This window comes from Bos indicus, chromosome 16 (assembly GCF_029378745.1).
Source record: "Bos indicus isolate NIAB-ARS_2022 breed Sahiwal x Tharparkar chromosome 16, NIAB-ARS_B.indTharparkar_mat_pri_1.0, whole genome shotgun sequence".
Lineage (NCBI taxonomy): Eukaryota > Metazoa > Chordata > Mammalia > Artiodactyla > Bovidae > Bos > Bos indicus.
Window position 1 is genome coordinate 4,359,032 of NC_091775.1, and position 24,966 is coordinate 4,383,997.

A 24,966-nucleotide genomic window follows, 5' to 3' on the forward strand; every position below is an offset into this window, starting at 1 on the left:
ATAAAGGGGTGGAAGTAGGTTGGAGGCTGCACGAGGGCCCACAGGACTCCCAGCTGAACTCGTGAACGTTCCCTTTCTGGACTCAGCCCACAGAGGTGTAAATGCAGCTTCCTTGGTCCTCTGGGGTCACTCTCCTCTGGTTGGAGGACAGCTCCCCCCTCCATGTGAAGCGGGGCCCTGTCAGCGGCCGGTGGGTGAGTTCTGGAGTCTCTGGGCAGCGCAGAAGCAGGATCCCTCTCCCTGATATTCCTAGAAGGTTCTGCCACCGCTCATCGCCCACCTCACCCAGGTGACAGCCTGTGTGGGGACTTCCCCCCCAGGACTCGGGTGCTTCTGTGAGTCATGTTGAGGGGACACCCTGTGAACCCCATGTTAGGGCAAGAAAACAACAGCTCTGCCTCTCCACGCATGTGTGTGTGCCTGCTCAGTCGCTCAGTCGTGTCCGACTCTGCAGCCCCATGGACTGTAGCCCTCCAGGCCCCTCTGTCCACGGGATTCTCCAGGCAAGGATACTTGAGTGGGTTGCCGTTTCCTTCTCCAGGGGGCCTTCTCCACCCAGGGGTCGAACCCGAGTCTCTTAGCTCTCCTGCATTGGCAGACAGGTTCTTTACCACTAGCACCGCCTGGGAAGCCTCTGCCTCTTCATGGGAGACTCTGTTCTCTTTCTCCCTCCGACTTCTGTCGCCTCTTCTCTGCTGGGGTATTTGCTCTCAGATAAGTGGTCTGACCCTCTTAAGGCAACACCGCTTCCTAGGGGCCCTGGTGGCTGAGAGCTCTTCCCCCACACCAGGCTGGGCCTGGGAGGATGTGAATTAGCTGGTTGTCCCTTAGGAAACTGTGCAGCTGGTAAAGCATTATTAATCCAACATCCCCAAAGAGATCCATTAACGAGTTCCTGGGCTGGGCACCTGCGTGAGGTAACTGATCACTCCTGTCATCTGCTGAAACTTTGGAGATGTTGATTTCTCAGACTCCCAGGCACTCCTGAGAAGCGAGGCCCAGGGCGGGCCCTTTCTGCAGCCTGTTTGGGGGCATGTTTATCTTATCAAGCTAAAAGCCCCAGGAATAGAAAGTTTTCCGCTGGGGGGAGGTGGAGGGGATGGGACCTGAGCTGGGAAGAAGGCATCCGTCCTGCTGGGCTGGTGCTGCCCCAGGGTCCCCAGTGCCCTGGCCTGCCTTCGGAGGAGCAGGGAGGCTGGGCTGATTGCAGCAAAGCCTGGCTCGCACAAGGCCTGGAGTCCTCCTGGGCCAGCGGCTCTCCACTTCGTCACACTGTGCCTGACGCCAGGCCTGGAGAGAAGCTAGTGATCCCCCCTCAGCCCAGCAGGATGACAGAGGGCCGGGTGGAGGAAGCAGCCTCTACCTGCTTCGGAACCATCACCTCGCAACTTCAGCGCCTCTTCCACAGGCTCCCCAAGGGCCACTGGAGGTCTCTAAAGCCCCAGGCCCTCCCTGGGCTCCGCCCCAATGCCCAGCTGGCTCGAGGTAGGTCCGGGTCACTCCAGCTGGGGGTGTTCGGGGGTCGGGTGGCCAGACTAGCAGCCTTCTCCATGGGGCAGGCCATGAGGGAGCCCCTGGCCGCCTGGTATTTCATGCTGAACTCAGCACCCCTCCTTGTCCCTCCTGACTCCCCGGGACCAACACTCATGTGCTGCCGACCTGCCAGGTCTAGGTGGGACTTCAGAAGCCCAGGTTGGCTGTGGGTTTTAGCAGCTTTTCCTTGCCTGAGCATGAGGGCCAAGCAGTCACCCCAATCCAGTCCCTGAGTGGATGGAATACAGATGGGCATCTTGAGTGACCCCTCTTTTCCACTTCTGGGCATCCTGTGGCTCCCAGGGGCATCACACCTTGCCAAGCTCCTGAGTTGGCCTTCTCAGGCCCCTGGAGCAGTGAAATGACGTAGCCAAGCCTTCTCACCTGCACGGTTAGTGGGGGTGCCTGTCGGGGGCTGGGGGCTGCCGGGCAGAACATGGCTGGACAGGAGCCCAGCCCTGCCGTGACTAGGCTGCAGCCTCCTCCCACAGCACGAACCGGGGTAAGTGCAGTCCTCGCTGGGGAAGGGAAACGGGACGGAGTGGGTAAGTGGAAGATGAGGAGGATAGACTAGCAATCCAAAGTTTCCTGGAATCAGAGGTCATCGACTCCTTTTTTTTTTTTTTTTTTTCAAACAAAGGTGGCCGGTCCAGGACTGGGACTGGACTCCTGCCTTCCGGTCCAACCTTCTCCCTGCTGGAGCAGACTGGTTACTCTGTCTTGCATTTCTGCAGCACTCTTCTGCTAGAGATCCAAGGGATTTGTGTTTATCTGGGTTTTTCATTTGTGTGTTTTAAATATCATTGATTCCGTCCCCTGTAGACCTCTACATGGTGAGGGTGGGAAAGCGGTGATTCTGTCTCACAGATGAGAGGGCCCACAGAAGTCAGGCCCCTGGCTGAGGGTCAGAGCCGCGCGCTCAGGCCAGAAACCCCTCCCTGACGGGCTCTGCTCATCTTCCTGGCCTCTAGCGGCCTCTCTTTGACGGCTGGCTCTTTGGTACCCGTAAGCTTTCCCCTTTGTCTCCGTGCTGTTCTCTCACACATTCAGGCCCAGGTAGGCATCTGGGTCGGTGACAACACCGAGCCTTAGGGGCAGAACTAAACTGAAAGATCATCTCTGAGCTCAATGTGTGAAAGCCTTTAGAAGATCATACAACCTTAACTCTGGAAAATCTGATTTTCCTGATTACAGTTTTACGGCTTAAAAAGTGAGAATTTTAATTCCCTAGATCTTAATCCCTATCTGGAGACAAATACTGTTCAGCCAGCCTAAATAATCTATCCTCATCAATAGCCTAACACACACTGACCCTCATAGAGAGGACGGCTGAAGACTGAGCTCCTCAATTTAAATGTTCAGTCATGTCTTCTATCCACCCTCTTCCCATCCACCCGCCCTTAAGAATTGTTCAACAGAGCGTTTCCTTGCTCCTTTGCTCTTCAGCCCAAAGAGTTATAGATTTAATGGAATCAATCAGGCCTGGAGTGGCAAGCATTGAGGTCAGGGCAGATACGGCCCTGCAGCGACGGCTCGTTCGACTTGTGTCAGCATTTGGGCAGATTGACTGGAAGAGGAGGGGCGAGCAGGACGCGCAGAGACAGCGGGGTGGTAGGCTGTGGGCGGCGGACTGCAGCTCCGAGAGCGACCTGTAACGTAGCATTGAAGGGAAGGGGCTTGGAGCCAGGCCAGCTTTGTTTTAAGCTTATTGAAGTACAGTTGATTTATAATGTTGTGTTTAGTTTCTGCTGTACAGCAAAGTGACTCAATTATACACGCACACACATATATATACATGTTATTTTCCGTTAGTTTGTCACAGGAGAGTGAGTATAGTTCCCTGTGCTGTACAGTAGGACCTGTTATTTATCCATCCTGTGCATAACGGTTTGTACCTGCTTGCCCCAAACTCTCATCTGTCCTTCCCTCCCACACCGTTCCTCCCATTTGGGAACAAGTCTGTTCTCTGTATTTGCATGCCTGTTTCTGTTTCATAGGTGTATTAGTTCCTGTCATGTTTTAGATTCCACATATAAATGATATCATATGGCATCTGTCTTTTTTTGACTTGCTTTGATTAGTACAATAAGATAACCTCTAGATCTATTCGTGAGGCAGGCCCAGTTGAATCTGGACCTTGGAGGCCGAGTGGGAGGGCCTTCCTTGTACAGAGTAACCTCTGTGAGCCTCAGTTTTCCTCAGCATTAAATGGAGCCAAGAATCCCCACCTCCAGCTGGTGTTACATGGCTTAAACATGACCTCAGCAGAGACCAGCTGACATGATGCTGGTCACACAGCAGGCCCTCAATGGCAGCTGCCCCCAGAGAGACTTTTAGCAGTGACTCACCCTGGGTCATCGGTACCAGCCTCCAGCACAGAGTCTGCCCTTCCCTCCTACCTGGGCCAAGGTGGGCCGCTCACATCTTCCTGAAAGAGACAGGGTTTGAAGATTTACCCAGGCAGAAGTAGAGGAGGGCCATGAAACTCTAAAACACCTTCTCTGGAAAAATTCTGATCACTGAATTTATCGTACCACTTAATTAACAGACAGGGCTAGATTAGCCCACTGGGCATCCGTAGAAGCGGAGCAAGTATGTTGCCAAGGAGCAAGTCATAGATCATTATAAAAGAGTGCTCAGGGGTCAGAGGGACGCAGATCCGGCTCTCTCCAGAAGTCTCCGGTGGTCTTGGCTACAGGACTACAGCTATAAAGAAGGCATTGTGTGTCTCCTGCAGAGAGGGCTTCAGACATAATCTATTTACTTTTCTCCTCCTGCAAAAGTCTCCCTTCGCCCAGTTGGTCGCTGTTCGGTTGGTGACTGGCACTCTGAAATCAGATGACATCAGAGCAGGTGTGGAAATATCAGTTGGCTGCCGCAGGCTGGCTGTCCCGTGAGGGCAAACCTCTCTGCTCCTGGCCTCCCATGACCTCCCAGTGCTCAGATCAGGCATGCCTGTGTGCAGACACCTTCGCGTGCTTTCACACCTGCACACCTGTTGAAGCTTCAACCCCTGCCCTGCGGCCTGCCGAGGACGAGGCATGGCTTCTTGCGAAGCTCTTTGGCTGCCCTTATCTCTGGGGTCTGTGGAACACTACCAAAAATATACTCAAGCTTAGCAAGAGATGAGGTGACCTTTTTCCTCTTCTCAGAGGTGGTATCTGCTTTAAAAACAAAAGCAAAAAACCAAGAAACCTCTCAAACTCCTCCCTGTTACCTCTGCCCCTGGCTGCTGGGCCCACGCACTCTCTCTCCCAGCTGCCCAGGCTCCTCCTCGTGCCCCAGGGATGGGGCGGGGGACCCTGAGCCCTGGAGGGGGGACCCCACCTGCTTTGTCTCTCCTACACCCAGAGTGGAGTGACACATGCCTGGAGGAAGCAGAGGCCCCTTCTGAGCTGCCTAGAGCTGAGACGGCATCGGCAGCTCCACACTGGCTTTAGTTTTCGTGGGCTTCTTGCCGTTTCTTAAATCACCTTAAACCCAGCTATCCACAGTGGTATTTTTATAAAAACATTTTATTGGAGTACGGTTGGTTTAGAATGTTGTATTAGTTTCTGCTGTAAAGCACAGTGAATCAGTTATACGTATTTCCACTCCACTCTTTTTTAAATTCTTTTCCCGTATAGGTCATTACAGAGTATTGAGAAGAGTTCTCTGTGCTAATCAGGAGGTCCTTATTAATTATGTATTTTTTAAAACATTTTACTTATTTATTTATCTGGCTCCACTGAGTCTTAGTTGCAGCATGAGGGATCCAGCTCCTCCCCCAAGGGATCGAAGCCGGGGCGCCCTGCACTTGGAGCGTGGGGCCTTAGCCACCGGACCAGCAGGGAAGTGCCAATTCTCTCTCACGGATGACAGTCTGTACACGTCAGTCCCAGTCTCCCGATTTATCCCTCTTGCCCCACCCCTGGCTCCCTCCCTGGTAACCATGTTCGTTTTCTACATCTGTGACTCTCTGTTTTGTAAATAGGTTCCTCTGTACCATTGTTTTAGATTCTACCTGTAAGTGATATCATATGACATTTGTCTGTGTCTGACTTATTTCATTCAGTGTGACAATCTCTAGATCCATCCATGTTGCTATGAATTGCATTATTTTGTTCTTTCCTTTTGCTGTCTACAGTGTTTTAAAAAAAAAAAATTGTTTTAAGTGCTTTGGAAATAAGATTTATCTTTTCCTGTGATGACAATCAAAACAGGATTAATACCTGTATTAAAAATATATGTGTATATAGTCAAAGTTATATATATATATATATATATATATACACTCCTTTGACTCGATAGACGTGAGTTTGAGTGAACTCTGGGAGATGGTGATGGACAGGGAGGCCTGGCATGCTGCAATTCATGGGGTCGCAAAGAGTCGGACACAACTGAGCGACTGAACTGATACTCCTTTTATATCTTTATATGTATGTGTGTGTGTGTGTATGTATATATATATATGTATATATATATACTTTTCCTTTTACACAAGTTTTTGGATAAAACCAGCTGTCCTTTGGAACAATACTGAACCTTGGTATCAGATCAGATCAGATCAGTTGCTCAGTCATGTCCGACTCTTTGCGACCCCATGAATCGCAGCACGCCAGGCCTCCCTGTCCATCACCAACTCCCGGAGTTCACTGAGACTCACGTCTATCGAGTCAGTGGTGCCATCCAGACATCTCATCCTCTGTCGTCCCCTTCTCCTCCTGCCCCCAGTCCCTCCCCCAGTAAATACTTGTTGAATGGACGCATGCGTGCACATGTGGAAAACTGACGAGTAATTAGGTAGATGTAGAAAGACAGCAGACATGCTTGTCATAAAAAGGTTTACCTCTGTCTCTTGGAGTGTGTGCGTCCTGATGGGTGCGTGTACTTTAATTGTCACGGATCAAAAATGGTGTCGTTAAAAAAAAACCATTGTCAAAAAAAACAAAGACACACACTGAGATATACATATATCCAAATAGATACAAGAGATCCTATAGCTTTGTTTTCCAAACTTAGTTATGAATAAAAAATGGTTGGAATAAGAAAAAAAAAAAAAACCATTGTGCCGTGTCTTTGCACTTCTTCTGCATGGCCACACCCCAAATTCAACTTGGCCGTTTTTGGATGTGATGTCAGACGGTCCAGATGACAAGCCTCCTACAGAGTTGTGAGAAATGAGGTTCATTTGGCTTTCCCACCTCGTGTCATTTACTTGTACATTTTACCAAAGTCTGTGGCCTCCTGCAATGATTGGCCAAGGGGGCATTTTCAGAGATGCTCTGTGCCGTTGCACTGAGGGCCTGCAGACTCGCCTGCCTCTGTCTTCTCCATCTGCGTTTCCTCCTGATCATCCTTTTTGTGCATAAGACCCCAATACCACAGCATGAAAAGTCCAATAAAATAGGGCTGCTGCTGCTGCTAAGTCACTTCAGTCGTGTCCGACTCTGTGTGACCCCATAGACAGCAGCCCACCAGGCTCCCCCGTCCCTGGGGTTCTCCAGGCAAGAACACTGGAGTGGGTTGCCATTTCCTTCTCCAAGGCATGAAAGTGAAAAGTCAAAGTGAAGTCGCTCAGTCGTGTCTGACTCTTAGCGACCCCATGGACTGCAGCCTTCCAGGGTCCTCCGTCCATGGGATTTTCCAGGCAAGAGTACTGGAGTGGGGTGTCATTACAGGGCACATCTCTTTAAAATGCTTGAAGCATCATTGGCAAACATAATGCATATAAAATATAATACCAAAAATTTCAGTCCACCGAAAGATTGATTAAAATTCAAAATAGTTTTGCTGTTGTAAAAAGACTGAATCAGTTTAAAGGTGGAGTTAATTTTAGATAACTGTGTGATCATTATACTTATGACAGAATGTAAATATTGTAAACATTGGAAGTGTAAATAATGTGATACAGTGAAAATCAGGGGGTGGGGACAGAGTTGACAGGAGGGAGAGTTCTAGCATAGTCCTGGCAGGGAGTTAGTTAACGCGATCTAAACATGAGGCGTGAATTGTCAAAAGCGGATTCAACCTTGTTTATAATTTAAACATATATACACTTCCACACAGGGCTTCCCAGGTGTCACTAGTGGTAAAGTAGCTGCCTGCCAATGCAAGAGATGCAGGTTCAATCCGTGGGTTGGGAAGATCCCCTGTCTACCTGCTCCAGTGTTCTTGCCTGGAGGATCCTACAGACAGTGGAGCCTGGAGGGCTGCAGTCCACGGGGTAGCAGAGAGTCAGACACGACTGAAGCGACGCAGCATGAACACACGTGCACACATCCGCAGAAGGCAGGATGGAGGGAACGCTTCAGGGTGCAGCACCCCCAAAGAGCTAAGTGACATGGAACAGACCACACAGACAGCTGCCCTGGGCTCAGGCCCCGGCCCCTGGCTCGCTGGCCCGGGGCGGGTACTGCCTGACCCCTCTTGCTCCCTGCACCTTCCATCTGAACTCGCCGTGAACCGTCCTGCCCCCACCCCCTCCACGGGCGCCTCCCAGAACACCCCCACCCAACACACTTGGCCTGGTCTGACCACAGCGCCTGCCCTTTCAGCCTAGGGATGTGTGCTTATGTCAGAGACAGATGAATAATGGGCCCGCCCAAGAGGCACACCCACCCACACCCACCCACGTGGGACGCGATCGTGCCTCTGCAGGCCGGCCTGGGTCCCAAGTTGGGGAAGAGGGTGCAGGGGACACGCCGAGCCTGCCTGAAACTGTGACCCTCTGTGTGACCACTGAGAAGCCAGGCTCAGGGAATGAGCAACTGCCCCGTTAGACCCAGGGACCAAGGCCCCGGGGAAGAATTGTCAATATCTGCTTTGGCTCCTGAGTAACAACTCAGCAGAACGTTTTGCCTTTCCCTTCAGTACAGAAGGGTGGCTTGAGAGTGCACACGTCACCCCTCCAGCCCTGCCGCACGCGCCCTCGATGCGTCACTTGGCAGGAGGGGGTGGCCCAGGGTCTTGAGGCGGCATTGTGTCCTCAACTCATCCCCGGCTCCTCGCGCCACCCCCGGTGCCTTCACTCCCTTGACTTGCCTGACCCGGGGCCCTGCTTTCCATGAAGCCCGCTCATCCCAACTCCCATTTTACGTGGGGACTCAACATCTGATCCAGACTTGAGCGTGTTAAGGAGCATTCCCTCATGGCTCTTTGACAACATCCCAGTGCAGCCAGCCGCCCGCGTCTCCTGTCCGTGGGAGGGCTGGCATCTCTGACCCAGGACACAGGCCTGACTTCCAGGTCGAGCCTACCATGACACTGCCCTCCCTTTTGGCTTCCTGGCTTGCATTCCGGCACAGTCTGTAGGGTGGTTGTGTGTGTGTGTGTGTGTGTGTGTGTGTGTGTGGCCGGGGCTGTGTGGTGTGAGAAGGCAGCTGTGTGTCTCCAGGCCCTCCAGGCTGGGGTCGGGGTGCTGGGTGCGCTCAGCGGTGGCCTGTCCTCTGAAACAAGGAACTGCATTGTACGGCCTGGAGGGGGCTGGGGTTCCAGTTTCTTCCTGGAAACGTGAAGATGGAGACGTCCTGAGCTGGACGCCTGACCCCAGGAGTGGGGAGTTTCCATTCTCTTGCTGCCAGCCTCACGAGACGTTTAACCAGGAGTATGAAAAATGTAGAGACTGTTGATTCCAGCAGTGGCCCCCGACCTCCAAGGCTGACGGATCCATCCGCCTCTCTCCCTCCCCTCTGTCGGGCACTACCATCCTCTCGTGACTCTGCCTCACTCCCTGGGCCACCAGAAGCGGTGCTGGAGGGAGGTGGGGCAGGTAGGAGGAACTTAGGGGACAGGAGAGTTGCATGATTTGTCTTACTTAATACATTGGAAGAGGACCCCAGACTGAGAGATTTGAGGGCTGGCAACCTGCCTGCCAAGGCAGGAGACATAGATGTGGGTTCGAACCCTGGGTCAGGACGAACCCCTGGAGGAGGGCATGGCAACCCACTCCAGTTTGCTTGCCTGGGAAATCCCAGGGACAGAGGAGCCTGATGGACTACAGTCCATAGGGTCACAGGGTCAGACACAACGGAAGCAACTCAGCACGCAGGTATGCATGCACACACATCATGCACTGAGTCGACAGGAATCCTGGTTCCCAGGCTCAGGAGTCCCTTCGTTGTAAGTGACAGCTGCTGTCTGCTGGGCATCTGCTATGTGCAGGCACTGTGGGGTGCTTTGAGTGAGTGAAGTCGTTCAGTCGTGTCCGACTCTTTGCGACCCCATGGACTGTAGCCTAACCAGGTTCCTCCATCCATGGGATTTTCCAGGCAAGAATACTGGAGTGGGGTGCCATTTCCTTCTCCAGGAGATCTTCCCGACCCAGGAATTGAACCCAGGTCTCCCACATTGTAGGCAGACGCTTTACCGTCTGAGCCACCAGGGAACATCCATGGGGTGCTTTACACACTCTAATTTTGGCAACAAAGCTGCTGGTAAGGAGGATATCATTACTTCCACTGTGCAGATGAGGAAATTGTGGCATCTCATAACCAATTAGAAATAGAGCTTGCGCTCAGACCCTGATCTGTGTGGCTCTGGAGGCCAGATTTTGTGCACTTCAAAACTGAGTGTTTTGCTCTTCTCACACTTTCCAAGGACCTCTACCATGCACATTAAACAGTGTCCTTTAAGGGGCCACGTGGCTTGCCTGAGAATGTCTGACTTACAGCTGCCGAGTGGGTGCACTTTGGTGCTCCGGGAGTGTGTCCATTGCCGGCCGCTCTTCTGCCATCCTCATCTTTGCACACGATGCGGCAGTGGGCTCTGTTTGGGTGTCACAGGAAGCAGAGCTGCAGAGCCTGGGACTCTGACCGGGGAGGGCGGAGAGTCCACTGCTTGTGGGGCTTGACCTTGACTGAGGAGCTGGCCTCTCTGGTACTCCGCGAAGAGCTCAGTGCCAGGATTTCTGGCTGTTGCCCCAGTAGCTCCTAATCTCCCAGGGATGAAGGGACTGTGGATGCAGGAACAGGCCAGGGCAGGTTCTTCCAGGCCAGGTGGCCGTGAACTGGCACTTCCCAGGACAAGGCAGAGGCCTTGGAGAGGAGCGTTCTTGCTGTTGCCTCCCAGGGCAGAGGAAGAAGCACCCCTCGCCCACATCACTGGGCCCCATGCTCTCTTCTGGCCTTGGGTCACCCTAACCCCCATCCCTGATGAAGCCCATCCCTGGCATCAAGTAGTGTGGAGTAGGGAGGACCAAGAGCAAGTGGAGGGGACGGTGTACCAGAAAGTAGGGCTCCTGAAAAGCAGCAAGGTGTGATGGATTTCCTCCCCCAGTTCTGCCACTCACTAGCCACAAGGGTCTCGAGAAGTCTCTTAACCTCTCCAAGCCTCAGTTTCCTCATGTCTAAAATAGGAGTGTGTGTGTTAGTTGCTTAGTCACGTCCAACTCTTTGCAACCCCATAGACGGTAGCCCACCAGGCCCCTCTGTCCATGGGATTCTCCAGGCAAGAACACTGGAGTGGTTGCCATTTCCTTCTCCAAAAGGAACTATAGAAAGAAAGAAAGTGAAGTCTCTCAGTTGTGTCCGGCTTTTTGCGACCTGTGGACTGTAGCCTACCAGCCTCCTCCAACCATGGGATTCTCCAGGCGAGAGCGCTGGAGTGGCTGCCATTCCCTTCTCCACTAAAACAGGAGTAGAACAGTGGGACTGGAAACTCCCGTCCATGTGGAGACCCACATGCAGGTGTTTGCAGCGGCTTTACTCATGCCTCCAGCACGTGGAGGCAACCAAGATGTCCTTCATAGGTGAGTGCCTAAAGAAACTGCGGTCCATCCAGACGGTGGATTAACATTCAGAATTTAAAAGAGATGAAAAGACATGGAGGTACCTTAGACGCATACTGCTCAGTGAAAGAAGCCGGTCTGAAAAGGCTGTGGGGTGTGTGGGACATTCTGGAGAAGACAAGACGACGGAGGCAGTAAAAACAAATCAGTGGTTACTGAGGATTAGTGAGGAGGAAGGGATGGGTAGGCAGAGCACAGAGATACTTAGGGTGGTGAAACTATGCTGTGAGACCCTGCTGTGCTGGGTGCATGTCGTCATCCATTTGTCCAAACCCTCGGGATGCACAGCACCGGGGGCGGACCCTGACGTAAATTGTGGACTCGGGGTGACAGTGACCGCTCAGCAGGCCTCATCAGCTGTCACCAGGGCGCCACTCGGACAGGGATGTTAGTGAGGGGAGGCTGTGCATGTCTGGGGGCAGCGGGAACTCTCTATATACTTCCGCTCACTTTTGCTGTGAACCTAAAGCTGCTCTAAAGAATAAGTCTGATAGGGGTAGACACATGTCACACGTGCTTAGTATTGATCATGTGGAAGCATGTATGTGAAGTGTCCAGCACATTGGAGGTGGTGAATGCTGGTAGCTGCTGTCATTACTGTGTGGGTCCAGGAATTTTCTTTGTTCATTTTTTGGTGGTATTTTTTCTATTAGTAAAGAATATAGATTCAATTTAAAAAATTCAAAAGCAAAATTTAGGAACTGTAAAGAGGAAAAACACTTGAAATCTCATTACTCAGAGCAAACATATCACCTTCCAGATTTCTCTCTGTGCATAATGTGTATGTAGGTATGTGTATGTTTTTATATAAGCAGGACCATAAAACAGAACCTTTTTTCTCTTTCAGTGATAAACTTGTGGACCTCTTTCCAAACTGATCAATATGAATCTACATCATCTTATGTAACGGCTAAATAGTATTCCATTTTAAAATGTAACTGTAACTGGCCCCCTGTAGATGGATATGGGGTATTTCTAGTATTTTGTTGGCATGAACAACTGTGTGATGAACCTTTTTGTGGAGACATATTTAGAGACAGATAAATACATATTCCTGCAGGAAACTGGTACCACCAAGAAGGCAAGAACCTTCTCATGTACCCACATCCTCTTTAATACTAAAAGTTATCAACCTTGGTTAGCAACTTTCTCTTCTGAAACTAAAGCAAGATTTTAGAAGTTCAAATATTGGAGGGGCTGGGTAGGAATGCAGGGAGGAGAGACAGCTCAGGTAGGCAGAGGTGCCTCCCTGAGGTGGGGAGGCTTGCCCGTCTCAGGCTCTGTGTGCAGCTGGCGCCTCACCTGTGCGGGGGGTTGAGGCTGGGCTCTCCCCTGCTCAGCCTGAGGAGGGGGCGCAGTGGGGGTCTGAGGGACTTCCCAGGTGGCTCCGTGGTAAAGAACCTGCCTGCCAATGCCGGAGGTGGAGTTCAGTCCCTGGATCGGGAAGATACCCTGGAGGCGGGCAGGGCAACCCACTCCAGTATTCTTGCCTGGAGAATCCATGGACAGAGGAGCCTGGCAGGTCACAAAGAGTCACGTGAGGATGCGTCCGGACCTTTGTGTCAGGACGCAGTGGGTCTTGGGGGAGGTCAGTGACACTGATGCCTGGAGCACAGACGGGCTTCCGGGATGCGGACGCCAGGGGCCGTGACCGCTGGGGAGGCCGACTTGGGTTTTAGCCACTTAATAAAAATAGTTACTATTTATCGATCTCTTAGTTTGCGCCAGGTGTTATGATTTACATAATTACCTCATTTAATGCTCTTAGCAGCACTGTAAAGCAGGTACTTGCCCCAAGTCCACCCTCTTTCCATTTTCCCATAGCACAGGACAGGTCCCAAGGAGAACGGGGGGAAGTGGTTAGTTTGTTCCGAGGCTGACCTTGTCCAGGAAGGCCTGGGGTACCCAGAGGACAGAGACAGAGCTCATAGACTCAGAGGCTGCTACGCTCCCCCACTGGCCTCGGAAGTGGCTCTGGTCACGGGGTGAGAAGCTGCTCTTCACTGACCTGGGAGTGACCGCTGGGAGGCCTGTGGGCGCGCTGTAACCAGGCTCTGAGTCCCAGGAGCCTGCCCGCCCTCACCCCACATCCCGGCTCCGGCCGGGGGAGGGAGAGTAAAGCGGACCAGCTCCTTGCTGTCTTGAGATCTTGCTTACAAGCCTGGGGTGAAAGGGCCTGATGGGTTTCTTATCAACAGAATTCATCTGGTTGAGAAAAATTAGCCTCTATGTAGGCCTGTGTGCCTGTGTGTGTGTGTGCGTGTGTGTGCATTTGGCAACTGGGGTCAGGCAAGAACTAACTTTGGCAGCCCTGGGGACTAAAGGGAGGTTTGTAGCTTTTGTATCTTGGAAAACAATCTCCAAAATGTTCCAGGCAGAGTTCACCTCCTCTGGGGTAAAGTGGAAGAAAGATGCATCTTGGGACTCGTTTGCCATGGCCTCTGGACCTGACCCCCTCGCTGGGGACGGTGCCCTTTGGTGTGACCTTCAGGGACCCAGAAGGCCAGAAGCGGGGCCGGTGGAGGTGGTGGAGGTCCTGGCCTTGGCTCAGCTCTCCACCTGCTCCTTCCTCTGCCAGGCTGCACTGACCCCTTGGGTCTGTGAGGAACCCCCTCTGTTTGAGACTGAGGGCTCTGGGTTCTTAATTCTGCCCAGGGTTTGTGCTATGGGTTGAATTATATCCCCCACACCTACAAACATGCTGCAGTTCTCATCCCAGTACGTCAGAATGTGAACTTGTTTGGAAACAAGTTAGTAGCAAGCGTAATTAGTCAGGAAGAGGTCTGCCTCAGAGGGTAAAGAATCTTCCTGCAGTGTGGGAGACCTGGGCAATCCCTGGGTCAGGAAGACCTCCTGGAGGAGGGCATGGCAACCCACTCCAGTGTTGTTGCCTGGAGAATCCCCATGGACAGAGGAGCGCGGTGGGCTACAGTCCATGGGGTCACACAGAGTCGGACACGACTGAGCGACTAAGCACAGCACAGGAGGAGGTCGTGCTCCAGTAGGAGAGTCCCCTAACCCGATACGACTGGCGTCACATGAAGGTGACCGGGTGCAGACACAGCCCATGGGGACAGCAGGCCCTTGGGACCTGTCCTGTGCTATGGGGAAACGGAAGGAGGCTGGACTCAGAGATGGAGGCAGAGAGTGCAGTCCTGCAGCTACAGGCCGAGGGACACCAGAGATCTTGCCAGCACACTCCCAGAAGCCGGGAAGAGGCAAGGAAGCGTCCTCCTGCAGTCTCCAGGAGGAGCGTGACCCTCCTGACAACTTGATTTCAGACTGCTAGCCTCCAGAACTGCGAGAGAATAAATTTCAGTCCTAAGCCACCTGGTGGGTGGTGCTTTGTTAGAGCAGCAAGGAATCCAGCAAGGCCTGGGTCTGAGGGTGCCCCAGGAGCCCTTCCCCATCCGGACACACGGGCCCCTCCTTGGAGAAGGGCCTGTCTGGGGGTGCTCCGCCATCTTTCCTTCTGTCTCGGGGGAAAGATGGCCCGTGAGGGCTGAAGTGCTAGGCCCTGGTGGAACACGGCCCTGCCTTTGCAGCCTCGTGACTGTCGGTACTCAGAGCCCCGGGGGCCTGCCGGCTGCTGGCTGTGCTGGTGGGGTCCGCTTCTGGTGCGCAGAAGGGCCTGAGGACTCTGACTTCACCTCTGCTAAGCCCTGGGCTTAGCGTTTCCAGGGGCCAGGAAATATCAAGACGTGCTTTGGTAGTTTTGCTCCGGTCTGTGATTCCATGGTCTGATGGGACAGACTCCACTGGTGTTCAAGTGTGCTTTTTATAAAATCCTGAACCACTGCGCCTGGACTCTTCTGTTCCCTGGCTCTGTCCAGCTCAGCATCAGACCCATAAGAAAAAAATAAGTAAACCTCTGTGTGGTTTCGGTGCTCTTTTCAGAGCGTGTGTGTGTCAGTGAGAGATAGGCATGGAGAGATGGCGGTGCGCAGGTGGACAGAGTGCCTGAGTTGGCAGGGCACAGCTGAAAGAAGAGACTGCAGGCTGTGTCCTCTGTTCAGATGCTCTCGCCTTTGGGAGCCAGGGCAGCCCTCCCTCAGGGCAGAGCTGGCAGGCTCCCACCAGCTGGCAGCTCCGGAGCATCCTTCACGCTCTGAGCCCTCCGGGAGCTGCACAGATGTGTCCTGGGAGTGGAGCCCGGAGCAAGGCTTCTCTGTGGGCCCTGGCCTCGGGGCTCCCTTATCGAAGCCCTGGCGTTTCTGGGCACCGCGGGCAGCGGAGACTCGGCCTGCACACCCTCCCTGCTGCCTTCCACCCTGCCAGGGGTGAGGTCGTCCTCACACTGGGCAGGAATCCTCTGGGGGCCCAGGAATGCATGGGGGTGCTGGGAGGGGTATGGTGCGTGGCTCCGAGCAGGCTCCACGCAGCCCCTGCGCAGGCGAGACCGCTTCCGTGGAGGAGGGCCAGGAAGGCCTGGGTGGGCTCTGAAGGAGGAGGCGGTGTGGTGGGCCTGGCTGCGTGCACGGGGGAGGTGAGCAGCAGGGCTAAGCGCCATCCTGGAGGGTGCTCAGGACTTCAGAGTGTGGAGTCAGAAGGCGGCAGAGTTCTGGAATTCCCAGGTGCTACGCTGTGGCATCAACAGCAGAAACTGTCCAATGGGGGTGGTCCCTGCGCTCAATCTTTGGGGACAGAAGAGAAGGTGGTGGCTTGAAGAGAGTGGTGGTCTCACTCCAAATGCCGCCCCGCCCCCCGCCGAGAGCCTGGGGAGAAGAGGAGACCCACCTCCACCATCAGCCCCAGGCAGAGCGCTTCAGCAGCTTTAAGAAGACCGTCCAAGGACTCCCCTGGTGTCCCAGCAGTTAGGAGTCCTTGCAGTGCAGGGGACGTGGGTTCAATCCCCGGCTGGGGGGCGAGGATCCCGCATCCCTGGGATGTGTGCCACAGCTACTGAAGCCAGCACGCCGTACCTAGAGAGTCTGCGTGCCTCAAAACATCCCACAGGACACGAGGAAGACCCTGAGAGCCGCACGTAAGATCCAACACAACCACACAAGTCCTCAATAATTTTTTTTTTAAAGAAGGCAGTCCCAATGTGCCGAGGTTCTGGAGCTTGTTGAAAGGAAGAAGGCCGAGCCTTCATCAATCAGAAGCTTTCCTCGTCCCCAGGTTACCCAGATGGGCCCAGGTTGTCATGCCCACCCCACACACCCACGTCACCATCAGACAGCCTTCTCACGGACACTGGCCGCCTCCCCAGCTGGGCCTTCCAGCTGAGCTGTGGCACCTGCAGGACAGGTGACCCCGGCAGGCCCAGCGGATTCTGTGGGAGCCAGCCTCAGATGGGGGCACTGCCCGTCTGGGGGAGCCGACCTCAGATCGGGGCACTGCTCATTCTGGGGAGCCAGCCTCAGATCGGTGCATTGCTCATTCTGGGGGACCCATCCTTAGATCGGGGCATTGCCCATCTGGGGGAGCCAGCCTCAGGTCTGTGGGAGCCAGCCTCAGATCGGGGCACTGCCCGTCTGTGGGAGCCAGCCTCAGATCGGGGCACTGCCCGTCTGGGGGAGCCAGCCTCAGATCGGGGCACTGCCCGTCTGGGGGAGCCAGCCTCAGATCGGGGCACTGCTCATGGGCGTGTGCTCCCTTCTCTTGCTGCCGTCCTGTTTCGCTCCCATCCTCCATACACCGCATCCCCTCACTGGTCCCAGCCTTGCTGCCTCCTGCCCTTTTCAGCTTCACCTCCTTTGTGCCCGGGAGGTTCCAGAGAGGCAGCTGTGGCTTGGCCAGTGAGCTGTGTGTCGTTGGGCACCTCGCTTTACCTCTCTGAGCCTCAGCTTCCCTATCTTGAAGGTATTCCCCTACGCCCTTCTCAACTCTAGATGTGAACATTGTTTAGGAAATAAAGGTGAGGTTTTCCCTGAGGAACCTAGTTTGGGATGCTGACTGTAGGCTGTGTCAGCCGGGTTAGAGAAGCTGACACATTTCTATGACACATTTCTAGATGGGGTAGGGTCAGAGACAGGTGACAGCCGTTCCCGTTGATGATAGCAACGGGACAAGAGAAATTAGTAGAGAGCGCACCAGCCTGAAGGCAGATGACCTAAGAGAAAGTCATCAAATCCCCCAGCCCCAGTTTCCCCTCTGTAATGCAGCAGTAATAACGGTCGCAGGGCCACAGGCAACAGCAGAGGTGGGAGCAGTCTGTGACCGGTAAAGCACCTCCTCACCTCCACCTGCACGGTGGGGTGGGAAGCCGGCAACACTCCCCCATCCCCCCGGGGGTCTCCCCTCCTCTGGCCTCCGCTTCCCTCCTGAGCGCCCTTCCCTCTGGGAGCCACATGCTGCCCCCAGGGCATTTCTCTGGCCACTAATCCCCCTGCGGTTCTCTCCCTCCAGACTGTAAATTCACCTGCCACCCGGAGTGCCGCAGCCTGATCCAGCTGGACTGCACTCAGCAGGATGGCGCCAACCGGGACAGACCGTCTCCAGAGAGCACCCTCGCTGTGACCTTCAGCCAGGTAGGCAGCACGGACCGCGGGGTTTGACCTCTGAGGGTCCGGGCTCCCCTCACCCCCACGAGCGCTGGTGAGTGGGAGGTGCACGGGTATTCCACATTTGCCGTATGTCGGCGTCGCGTTCTCGCCGGGTCCCATTGTCACCGGGTGTCGGCGTCCCCTTCTCGGCGGGTGTCGGGGTTCCGTTCTCTCCGGATGTCGGGGTCCCGTTCTCGCCAGATGAGGTCCATGGCACACACTCAGATTCTTCACCCAGTTCATGGGGCGGGGGGCAGGTGGCTACACCGCCAAAGCAATCCTCCGCTGCACTGAGTCCTCCAACTCAGCCCCATTCTGGCACTTCTGCGATCACCACTCCAGATACCGATCTCAAGGCCGTGCTCTCACCCGTGCCCCTGACCCACTGGCTACAGATCCAGGTTTCCACAGCCCCCTCCTGGGGCTCAGTTACTTTGCCACTGCAGCTCACAGAACTCAGAGGCATCTTTGGCCCACTAGATTACCAGTTTATTATAAAAGGATGTAATGGGAACATCCTGATCGAAGAGATGCAGAAGGCAAAGTAGGCAGGAGGGACACAGAGCTTCCATGCCCTCTCCCAGCCCTGCTCTCTCCACACATCCCTGTGTTCACCCACACAGCTCTCCAGCCCCATCCTTTTGGGGTTTTACGGCGGCTTCATTACACAGACATGACTGATCAATTCCGGGCCACTGGCAACCGATTCATCCTCCAGCCCCTCCCCACTCCCAGAGGCCTGGGGGCTGGGAGGGAAAGTTCCTACCTCTGACACTTGGTAGGTTCTCCTTAGGTGGGGTCCAAAGTCACCTCATCAACATAGGAAACATCTTTCTTGCTCTCTGTACTTAGGAAGTTCCAAGGGTTTTTGGAACTCTGTGCTGGAAATGGAGAGAGACCAAGGATATGCTTCTTGTGATAAACCGCAGGGTGGCACACCCCTTGCCAAGGGGCTGGGGGCATGGAACAGGGTGGAAGGCTCAGGGAAGCCTGATGCTCTCGAGAAGTGCCCTGTAGTCCACCCAGGCACGGAGCCTGCCTTGTGCTAGGGCTCCAGCCATGGGGTGCGGTATGGGTGGGGGCGGGAGTCCCAGGGAAAGCTCCTGAGGGTCCTCTGAAGTCTCGTAGCCCTGGGGTAGCGGGGGCGCTGGCACTGAGGCTTCTCAGTGCGTTGTCCTGCCAGCCAGCCAGCCAGACCAGGCCAGCTTCAGAGGGATTACACAAGTGTTTCCCTGTGTCAGAGAACCAGGAAGTTGATGCCCAAAGCAGTTCTTGATTCTGGGCTTTGCCGAGGCACTTGAACCAGGATGTATTCGACCTTTGATGTCAAGCCTTTGGGAGGGAGACAGGAGAGCCTTGTTTTTAATTCCTGCATTGAACACACATTGATTTACCTGCTATGTGCCAAGCACTGGTAAGAGTGGGGATCCTCAGAGAGCTTACATTCTGGCAGGGGAGGCAAAACACAACCAAATAGTATATACTGTGATACATGTTTCAATAAAAGTATGAATCAAGTGTTCTGAGTATACAGTGCACAGGAAGTGTGGCTGTTTCTGTTGGGAGAAATCAGGGAATACTTCCCAGAGGAGGTGACATTGCCTCTAAGCCGTAGTGTATGAGTCGAAGGTTGTTGGTCAAGGAAATAAGGAGTGTCCCAGGACGTCATCTATTTATTTATTTAACAAATATGTTTTGAATGTAGACCATGTGCCAAGCCCAGGAATGCTGGGGACTTACAGTCAAGTCCCAGTACAGTCCTACTTGACTTGATACAGTCCAGTAGGAGCAGCACTTTGAATAAACCCCCGGTTTCTGAGGGCAAAGCCCTGGGTGTCATGAGAGACAACACAGATGCTGGATGACTGGTTATTTCCTCAAGAGAGTACGAGTGGGCCTGGGGAACTGGGGTCCAGTCCCAGGTCCCCGGACTCGCCACCCACACATGCTTTCTCTAGCCATGATGTACCTGCTCAACCATGTTCAGTCGCCGGGTCCACCCATGGGTGCTACCAGCCTCCCTGCTGCTATTCCCCAGGCCTTTCCTCCCACTGGGAAAGCAGTTCAGGGGGCAAATATGACGCATACTTTTATTAAAATGATATGAAATCAGTTCTAAAAGCCTGTGTCTCTGGGAGAAACTTGCAGACACCAAGGCACCTGGCCTCCCCTTTCCACTGCTCCATCGCCCCGTGGCCGGGGCTGGACCGAGACACCGGGAGCCCGAGCCGTGGGGCAGCCCGCCATCCCCCCTGTGACGGTGGGCCGGTGGGAGGTGTCGTCCCAGTCTCAGTCCCGGGCATCACGAACAGAGCTGTGGAGTTCTACACTCAGCACAAATACTCCTAGAACAAGCTGCCAGCCCTTGTGACATAGTGTCTTGGAAATTCACAGAGTATGAAAAGGAGGTTGTCCTGTACTCCATCCGCAATCAGTGGCAACATAGAAATAACTTAAACACGTCAAGGAAGATGAACACACGTATTATGTGGAGCTGTACAGTCCAGACCATCTCATGCTGTATGTGCCCCTACCATTCATTGGATATCACGGCAAAGGCCCCGAGGATGACACTGTGTCTGTATTAACCTAGGATTATGGAGGGCATGCTGAACAGTGAGAAAAGCTATGATTCAGCCCAGTTTCACTGCTGCTGCCTGTCTGAGGCTTCCTGGCTTTGGAAGAAACCAGTACATTGATACGATGAATCAGTGTAGATCATCAAAACATTTTTTCAGCAGGAAAACTGCCTGTCACTTTTTACCAGTAAAGCTGGTGGTAAAGAATCCGCCTGCAATGAGGGAGACCTGGATTCGATCCCTGGGTTGGGAAGATCCCCTGGAGAAGGAAAGACCTGGATTCGATCCCTGGGTTGGGAAGATCCCCTGGAGAAGGAAAAGGCTACCCAGTCCAGTATTCTGGCCTGGAGAATTCCATGGACTATAGAGTCCCTGGGGTCACAGATTCGGACACGACTGAGCAACTTTCTGGAGAAGGAAATGGCAACCCACTCCAGTACCTTTGCCCGGAAAATCCCATGGACTGGAGTGACTTTCACTTTTCAATTGCCATCGAGGCATAGTGGGTGGTGAAGGCTGGCTGTATCACGGAAGATGACATAAAGATGTGCACTTTGCCTGAGAAATGCACTATTGATAAGATCATTGGTGCAGGCCCTCAGCTCTCTGGATCACTAGATTACAGTGTGGTACATAGCTTATATGGGGCTTCCCAGATGGTGCTGATGGTAAAGAACCTGCCTGCCAGTGCAGGAGACCTAAGAGATGTAGGTTTGATCCCTGGGTCAGGAAGATCCCCTGGAGGAGGGCGTGGCCACCCACTCCATTATTCTTGCCTGGAGAATCCCATGGATAGAAGAGCTTGGCGGGCTATGGTCCACAGGGTCGCACAGAGTTGGACACAACTGAGGCAACTTGGCATGCGTGCACATTGTTTATGTAACAGAGCGTTTATTTATCTGGATGCACCAGTATCTGGTGACAGCAGTTTAGCAGTTCCTCCTCTTGGCCACGTTGTAATGAATCAGTGCAAGGTGATTATTTTGAAACGCTCTAAGGTATTCGTTTCAATAGATGAGCATACTAATGAGAGCTTACAAATGTCCTTGAGATAGACCTGTCCTGGTTTAAAATGTGTGAAGTGCTGCTGATTGGAAGTTGCCCATAAGAAAGGCCCCCTGGTGATTCAGTGGTAAAGAATCCACCTGCCAATGTAGGAGACACGGGCTTGATCCTTGATCCAGGAAGATCCCACATGCAGTGAGGCAACTAAGCCAGGGCACCACAACTACTGAGCCTGTGCTCTGGAGCCTGGGAGCCACAACCGCTGCAGCTCCCGTGCCCTGGAGCCCGTGCTCCACAACCAGAGGAGCCCCGGCAACGAGAAGGAGTCCAGCTAGAGAGTCCCTGCCGCTTGCCACAACTAAAGAAAAGTTAGCGCAGCAGTGAAGACCCAGCATGGCCATAAATAAATCAATAAAAATTATTTTTTTAAAAAAAGAAGGGACAAGTAATACATTTGGATCAACTTCATTCATCGTGGAGGAATGTCCGATTCCTAAACAGATTCAAGTAACTCATGTATTTAGTATGAGAAGAAAACTTTTGTACATCCTCCACACGCTTCAGAATTGGAGCTGTCTATACCAGAGTCTGCATGTAACCAGACCTCTCGGGAGAGCCGTGCCCCGTCCAGGGTGAGAAAAGGAAGGGAGACAAATCTGACCCCCAAGCCCTGGTGAATGATGCAGACTTTTGTGGAAGACTTTCTTTAGAAGGTAGAGGAGGGAAGTTACATAGCCCACAATAGAGCAACGTCTTCTAAATATCTTAGACTATTTCCCCCACTTTCTTTTCCATTGGGAACTTCCAAGTCTGTCTGCTTTCTGTTCTCCTCGAGCCTGCCCAGCCCACTACATCCTGGGCTTCTACTTTGAGTCTCGGTTTCTCCCTCTGGAGCAGCAGGTCTCAGATGGGGGTGGTTTTGCCCTCCCCTCTCCACTGGGTCATGGGCAGGGACTGGAGACATTTTTAGCAGACACAGCTTGGAGGAGGCTACTAGCACCCAGTAGGCAGAGGCCTGGGGTGCTGCTAAATGATTCCAGTTGTACAGGAAAGCCCCCCACCCCATTTCACCACCCGCACAACAAAGAATCATCTAGATCCAAATGTGAACAGTGCAGTTTGAGAAACCCAAACTAAACCCCACTTAGCCAGCACTCTCAAGTGCCAGGGCGGGGTGGGGCAGGGGGAGAGGTGGGGGGAGGGGGGCAGGAAGCCCCAGAGCAGGGCCTGGAGTTTGCTGGATGCCTGTCTCATCCTCAGAATTTCAACAGTGAGCAGGTGTTTCCAAGTCTGAGTATTTGGGAGGAGAGTGACTCCCCTCCTTCTGTTGGGGAGACGTGTCAACCTTGGAATTTTCTGACAAACTGAATCAGGGCTGTGTCTAGAGCAGAACCACCACAAAAATACAGAAGGAGCCAAGAGCCCCTCGTGGGTGCCGAGCAGCCCCCATGGCAGCCAGCCTGGAGTGGGGTTTGCTCAGTGGGGTTTGCTCCGGGGCCAGCTGGGTTGGGCTGCAGTGTTTGCCTTGGACAGGCCCGGCTGCGTGCTTCAGCACAACTGGAGCAGCACCTAGCCTTCTATCAATAAAACCTGGGCCCTGCTCCAGCCTCACTCGCCTTTTCTAAAAAGCCTGTTTGTGCTGATTTCCGCCTTGGCTCGATTTTCTGTTGCATACCAGGATGGAGCTTTGCGTTCACCTTGGCCTCGTCACCTGGTCTGAGCTATCCAAATGTTCGAGTGCCATTTTCGGGCAGGGGGGGGGAGGGGATTTTCAGGGGGTGGGGAGGGCCCTGATCAGAGCTCTGCCAGTTTGGAGACACATGACTGTTAGGAGGTCTTGGCCTGGTGGCATTTCTCCGCTCTGCTGTTGAAGGAAAAGAAAAATCATTGATCTTCCTCCATCCAGAAGGAACCACTGTTCGTTAACATTTTTACATTTTCTTCCTGTGCATTCATACATTTTTCAAAACACAGTTGAGATCATCCTGTCGATAAGTGTTTGGCCTCAACCTTTGAAAAGCAGTAATCCCAGGTTCAGGCTGTCTTCTCTCTGCCATGCCAGACAGAGGTGGGGAGGAGGGAAGACGGGGCGGGTGTTTAGGGGGTGGGAACGGGCTTAGAGTCCCAGCTGCACTCAGAAGGCTTGTGGGTTGTGCACGTCTCTCCCAGGTGGAGAAACAGAGGAGGCGTGGCTGCGAGCTTCCCATGCCTTTGTCAGTCTCTCCTTGGAGATCACCAAGGTCTGGGATGACTGACTTTTCTCTTGGGCACCCTTTGCTGACCAAGCAAATCCCTTCAAGTCCGCCCAGATCCCCTCTTCAGTTTAAGGCTGTTTCCTAGAGGGCGTGGTTGCCATCAGCTGAAGACCACAATACCTTGCCAGAACTGCTGCAGTTCCCTTGTTTGGGGGCATGCCCCGAAGACTTTACCCTTCCGGTGGTGCGAAAGTTGCTCTTACCCCGTCCCCCTGTGATGAAAGAATCCCAGGGGCTCCCCAGTGCCCTCCGGACGAAGTGAGACCTCTGCTGGTTTGGCTTGGTCCTTTCCATGCCTACCCGAGAGCGGAAGCCCTTGCCCACAGCTGTGGATTCTTACCAGGACCTGCTGCTGCCCAGAGGGACGTGGCAGCTCTGTGCCCGGCCTTTGGTGCCCCTTTCCTTGGCACGTGGAAGGCACAGGTGACAAGACAAAAACAGCAGCACTCTCCCTCCCGCTCAACTCTCTTGCGGCCAGCGATGCGATCTTCTGTCCATCGGGCCCAGATTCCCCCGCTCCTGGTGGCACCCCAGAACCCAGGAGCAGGATTCAGAAACGAGGCTCTCTGTCCCAGTCTGCGAGTCCAGCCCGTCCCGCTGCAGTCCCCAAACCTCCCCCAGGCGAGTCCAGCCCGTCCCGCTGCAGTTCCCAAACCTCCCCCAGGCGAGTCCAGCCTGTCCCGCTGCAGTCCCCAAACTTCGCCCAGGCGCTTCCCACAGCGAGGACTCTGGCCATATCAATAATCCACCTGTGCTACTCTTTACTTAATATTCCTCTTCAAATAGATTTCTTTTATTAAACTTAAACTTATGTTACAGGGAAAAGTTTCAGTCCTTGAATCACCATTCATGTACTTAGGATTTTTTTTTTCCTGATACACATAATTAATATTTAATCTCTAAAATGAAAAAAGCAGCATGCCTAAGGACTGTCTCAGATTCCTTCCACATGTAATGATAGAGCCAGGCATTGCTTTAAAGTCCTCTCCGCTGCCCTCAGTGGGCAGCAGAGACTGCTCTCCCCAAATACCAGTGCACTGGGTCCAGCCACTGCCTCCTGGGCACTGTGATCAGTGGAGAGAACTGTAGGGGTACCAGGAAGGAAATTCCAGCCACTGGCACTAAGACCCATGTGGTTTTCCAAAGGAGGCGTGGATCTGCGTGTACTGACAAGGGATGGTGCCAACAGAGACAAGTCACTCAGTGGTACATAAAGACAATCAATTTGTACCTTGTACATGTGTGTGTGTGTGTAAATGTGTGTGAGAGTGAGGGCCTGCAGGGCACCCAGCCAACTGCTGGAAGATATTTCACCTTGGGAGGGGGTGGGGGGTGACCAG

General features: G+C 53.5%; 1 protein-coding gene across 1 annotated transcript in view; it reads left to right on the plus strand.

Moving 5' to 3' along the window:
• RASSF5 (Ras association domain family member 5) overlaps positions 1 to 24,966 on the plus strand; it is a 73,505-nt gene that overhangs the window by 9,752 nt on the left and 38,787 nt on the right. Inside the window, exon 2 of the mRNA XM_019976771.2 lies at positions 17,651 to 17,772. Within this exon, the coding sequence (XP_019832330.2) occupies positions 17,651 to 17,772 (122 nt within the window). The remainder of the gene's footprint in view (positions 1 to 17,650; positions 17,773 to 24,966) is intronic.